Below are 5,179 nucleotides of genomic sequence, written 5' to 3'. Positions count from 1 at the left end.
CTCCTTTGGTGTTGTTAACAAAATTGAGATCATCTAAACCTCTGGCTAATCCCACATATATTTCTATATAAAAGAGTGAATGTATTTCTAAGTTTCCTGGTATAGAGTGGGTGCTCATGCTCAATATTTATGAAATGAACAAAAGTCACATTGTTATTTTAAAAAATAGCTCAACTTTTATTTTTTTTAAAGTTAAATGTTTTCTTTTTTCTTTTCTTTTTTTTTTTTTCTGTTTGGGTCACACCCGGCAATGCATAGGGGTTACTCCTGGCTCTGCACTCAGGAATTACTCCTGGTGGTGCTCTGGGGACCATATGGGATGCTGGGAATCGAGCCTGGGTTGGCCGCGTGCAAGGCAAACGCCCTACCTGCTGTGCTATCCCTCCAGCCTCCTAGCTCAATTTTTATTTAGGAGTCGCTGAACTCTAGGGGACTTTGAACTAAAGGACTTAAACTAAAAGTTTTTTGAACTAAAAGCTTCTGAACCTTTTCACTGATATTTGCCTTGAGTCAGACCTAATTCTCCAGGATTCTTGAAACTTTAAAGGTTTCTTTATATCTCATGCACTTGTACATAATACATGCCAGCTGACTTTCTCCCTTATTCATCCTTAAGTTCCTATAATGCAAAAGATCTTGTACACACTGTTATATACTTGGCAAGATGCCTGTAAGCTTGGTGCTACTCATACATATTTGTTCAATAAATGAATGATGGGTACTTTACAACTGGTTGATTGGTTGTATGAATAAATGATATTCTGTATGGCACTTCCTGTTTAGACACTTGCCTAAGTTTCTGGAATACAAATGAAAAGGAGACAAAGCAGAGAATTTTTTTCTCGTTCAAACCATGAAGGCATTAAGGGTTCTATAAGCGTGATGACTACCCCAGAGTGACATCTGGTGGCGGCATGTCAGATAATAGATTGTTAGACAATAACCACATTAGATAGTAAGTTGATGAAAGAATGAATACAAAAAGTCTATAATAAACAGACTGTCAATATGAGAACGGTGACTTAAATAAAATTTTAAAAGAAACGTTTTATATCATTGAAAGACTGCTTAAGTGCTGATTGTGAGTTTCCAGTCCTGTGGAACTTTCAAAGAAGCAGTAGATTTAACTTAATTAAATGTTACGAAATGACAACGGAATGGGTCTATCGGGAAAAGCCGAAATAATTTATGCAGGGCTGAAAGATCTTGGATTGAGAGGAGATGCAAATTTAGAGGGAAACAAAAGCGATTTACAGATTTTTACATTTTGCAAAGCCTTCCGGATTGGAGGAATAAGTTATTCACACAACAGGATATCTGTAATGTCTTGGACACTTCGAGAAGAGAGAGGCTACCCGTGGGAGATCGCAGTCGATTGCTTGCCTGCAAAATACTTCCCCACTCCCTCTGCAGGAAAAGGAATCGGCAGCGCGATCGCCCGGGACTGGCCCAATCGCCCGCTCGGCCTCAGATTGGTCGTGCCTGCCGCGGAGGGGCGGAGTCAAAGGCGGAAGCGCGCTCTTTCAAACCCGCCGTCTCGGCGTCGGGGAGCGCAGGTCACTTCCGGCGTGGCCATGGCGGCTAACGCGACCACCAACCCGTCTCAGCTGCTGCCTCTAGGTAACCGTTGTCTCCCGTGGAGGCGGGGCGGGGAGCTGGCGTTTCGGGTTGGGGGCCGTGGGAGGGAAGTGAGGCGTTCGGGCGCGAGGCCTCTGCCGTGGCGACGCCCGACGCCTCAGGTGCGGGCGGCCCGGTCGTCAGGACGCGCCGCTCTCTGTGGCGCCGAGACGCGGCTTTGCCCGGAGCCGGCTTTCGTGGGCGACGCCTCGCCGGGCCAACGCCTCGGGGGGCCTCACCCGCGCGGGTGTCTGAGAGAAGCCCCGCGTCCTGGAAGGCGCCGTGAGAGAGGGAGCCGGAGTTCTGCGTGTTGGTCGTTCACGCCTTCGAGGGCGCGCGCCCGGCTGGCCCCCAGACCGCCCTGACGGAAACTCTCCTCGCCTCTCCCTCCGACACGCGCGTGGCACATGCCCCTTGTGGAGCGGACACTGCGAGCGGTCATAGGGTGAAAAAGCAACCCGGGTCTGTGCCCTCACAGAGTGAGAGTTGAGAGGGGTCCCGCCTTAAGTTTCAGTCGCTACAAACACCCTCACACCCCACCCCCAGGCCTGGTTGCCGGAGGAGGCAAGTGCCGAAGCGGGGGAAACGGTCTCTGGCTAAGCATTTGAGCAGAGAACTGAGTTTTAAAGACCTGAAGTGGTGAGACATAGACTGTGCTACGAACGTGAGCCAGCGCCCAAGTAATGTGTAATAATGTGTCAATAATGAAATAATGTGTTACTGTCACTGTCCTCCCGTTGTTCATCGATTTGCTGGGGCAGACACCAGTAACGTCTCCAGTGTGAGACTTTGTTGTTACTGTGTTTGGCACATCGAATACCTCTCGAGTAGCTTGCCAGGCTTTGCTGTGGGGGCGAGATACTCATGGTAGCTTGCTGGGCTCTCCCGAGAGGGGCGGAGGAATTGAACTTCTGGTTGACCCAGGTGGCCTCGCACCCAAACGCCTCACTTCCCTCCCCCGGCCCCCAACCTGGTACCCGCTGTGCTATGTGTAAGATGAAAAATGAAATAATGTGTAAAATCGTTTTTTTCCACCCTCATAAAATAATATGTTTCCACAGAGCTTGTGGACAAATGTATCGGCTCAAGAATTCACATTGTGATGAAGAGTGATAAGGAAATTGTTGGCACGCTTTTAGGGTTTGATGACTTTGTCAGTATCCTTTCCGAAGTGGTGCTGGTTGGGGTTTGGGATTTTCTTATTTAAGAACAGAAATGAAAATTGTGGTGGGGTGGTGGTGCTGGGAGGGGAAGGGGCTTAGCATCATAGATGCGTCCCTTGTGTAAGGTTCCTGGGTTTGATCCCTGGTGCCAGATATACTCCCCCCAGCAACAACAGCAGTCCATAGTTGGTACTGATTATGGTGAGAAAATTTTTCCCTCGGAAAATCTTGCTGATCGTGGGGGTTTGGTGGTTGTTTTGGGTTTGGGGCCACAACCAGCAGTGTTCAAGAATTACTCCTGGCTCCGCTCAGAAATCTTACTTCAGGTGACCACATGGGGGTGATGGGGAATCATACCCAGGTCCATGCCGCGTGCAAGGCAAATGCCTTTCATATACCTTCCTTACCCAGTCTACTATCATCCCGGCTCCCCAAGGACACTTGCTGATGGTCTTCTAAGAGGTGTACTGAAAGAAGATAAAATCTTCCATGAGTCACTTTGAATTTGAGCCCTGTTTTAAACTTTGTAATTGAAAACTAAAAAAGGTAGAGGCTAAAATAAATTCAACCTGGTATGTTTATGTTTATTTTCTTAACACTGAATTTCAGATATGGTACTGGAAGATGTCACTGAATTGTGAGTAGTGTTAAAAATTAAAGAATCAGAATCTTTTTTTAAAAACTTGATGCAATTTTGTTATTATCAACTCAATGAAGTTTTATCAACTGGTGCTAGTAAAAGAATTAGAGGGTTATTACTCATAAAAGTACCAATTGCTTGTTTAAAAACAGATTTTAAAGATATTTGCATACACTAGCCAGGAATCTTAGGGCTCAGGTCAAATCATTTAACTGTGTGACATAGTATAAATGATGGCCCAGTCATATAAATTATAAGGATCACAGCTGGCATCTCTGTTTTCAAAGTCAAATTGGTTAATTATATTGGTGGAATTAGCATTAAGTACTGGTAAAACTAGAAAACATTTTATTTCACCATTGGTGTCCTTAGCAGGTCTCAATGAAGATCAGTCCTAATGGATATGGATTTGAGACCGACCAGTCAGGTTCACTCTGTTGGTTTGGGGAAGATTCTGTCAGATGTGTGCTGTGTACCTCTGAAAATCTGCTATAACAGCTTAATTGAACATTCATTTGTATATAATCATGCTCTTTTTAGGAAATAAAATACTGGCTTTGATTAACACTGTCATATCTTAACTCTTTCAATACTTTATTTCAGTGAAATTACACCAGAAGGAAGAAGAATTACTAAATTAGATCAGATTTTGCTAAACGGAAATAACATAACGATGGTAAGGCCCGGAAAGATGGGATCCCATTTTTGAGGGTAGGGATTGCAGAATTTGACTAAATGTTTATGGCTCAGTGTAAGAACTAGTGTGGGCAGGGATGTAATGTAGCTCAGTGGTAGTACACCTGCCCTGTCTGTCTGAAGCCCTGAGTTCCATCTCTGGCACCATGAAAAGAAGGAAAAAAGATTGAGAAAGGGGGTTCTGTGGTGGTTAGGATTCTATAGCTTTGAGGATGATGTGTTAGGTTTAAAGATCAGTTTGTGTTTAAGGCTCTCTGATCTTCTATTTTGTTATGAATCATTGTCCAGACTATTACTTGATGTTTGGAATTGTAAACAGCAGTGACTTGGAGAAAATAGGAATGGAGGGAGGAGCAAAGAGGTGAAAGGGACCTTATGAGGAGCTCTCACTGGCGCGGTTAGCATGAAGGTAGCTGGCTGGGTCTTGCTGGTGTTGGTGGTAATAAGTTCCTTTTCCTCCTGCAGCTGGTTCCTGGAGGAGAGGGACCTGAAGTATGAATGGATGTCCTTATCGTTTGTTGGATTCTGTTTTGTTATAATGTCAATAAAACATGCTTTTTTAAAAAAAAATAAAAGACAAAAAATTTTCAGTGTTTGGATTTAATTGAAGCCAAGCTTCCCGTTGAAGGGAAGCGCTTTAAAAATGTAAATGCCTATTTTGTAAGTTAATCATTATTGTATTAGAAAAAAGAGGTTGTTCTTTGTAGACTAAAATAAAGTGTTTTTGGTTAATTGTCATGTTGCTTTTTATACTATAATCAGTGGAACAAAATCGTGATCTTTTTGTCACTTGCTTAACTGTCATGCTCTTTTGCTTCCTCATTTACTTGATTATTTTCAAGGTTGTTCCACACAAAATGATAAAGTTCAATTTTTTAAATTTGAAATTATCTTAAACTTGAAATTACGAAATTTTAAATTCAGTTCAAAGATGCTTTGTCATGAGAAGTTTCCTACTGAATTGTTTAATCTATTAAAAACTTTAGCAAGATATATAGGTAAATTGTTTAATCTATTAAAAACTTTAGCAAGATATATAGGTAATACATGTATATTATAAAGC

General features: G+C 43.2%; 1 protein-coding gene across 1 annotated transcript; it reads left to right on the top strand.

Annotated features, from left to right (window-relative positions):
• Nucleotides 1–1,513: 1,513 nt before the first annotated feature.
• LSM5 (LSM5 homolog, U6 small nuclear RNA and mRNA degradation associated) lies at nt 1,514–4,829 on the top strand. The gene is made up of 5 exons (XM_056118515.1): nt 1,514–1,620; nt 2,679–2,774; nt 3,390–3,417; nt 4,024–4,096; nt 4,582–4,829. The coding sequence occupies exons 1-5, from the start codon at nt 1,575–1,577 to the stop codon at nt 4,612–4,614; spliced, it is 276 nt and encodes a 91-aa protein (XP_055974490.1). The 5' UTR covers nt 1,514–1,574; the 3' UTR covers nt 4,615–4,829.
• Nucleotides 4,830–5,179: the final 350 nt, after the last annotated feature.

The sequence above is a fragment of the Sorex fumeus genome, unplaced genomic scaffold, assembly GCF_029834395.1.
Source record: "Sorex fumeus unplaced genomic scaffold, SorFum_2.1 ptg000037l, whole genome shotgun sequence".
NCBI lineage: Eukaryota > Metazoa > Chordata > Mammalia > Eulipotyphla > Soricidae > Sorex > Sorex fumeus.
The sequence above is the reverse complement of the archived record's forward strand: the minus strand, read 5'-3'. Positions and strand labels throughout refer to the sequence as shown.

What these genes read in the sequence shown, in the direction of transcription:
- LSM5 (XM_056118515.1), top strand. Translation starts at nt 1,575, where the DNA reads ATGGCGGCTAACGCGACCACCAACCCGTCTCAGCTGCTGCCTCTAG. An exon ending in CTGGAAGATGTCACTGAATT is followed by an intron (nt 3,418 to 4,023) that starts GTGAGTAGTGTT and finishes ACTTTATTTCAG; the next exon opens with TGAAATTACACCAGAAGGAA. An exon ending in ACGGAAATAACATAACGATG is followed by an intron (nt 4,097 to 4,581) that starts GTAAGGCCCGGA and finishes TTCCTCCTGCAG; the next exon opens with CTGGTTCCTGGAGGAGAGGG.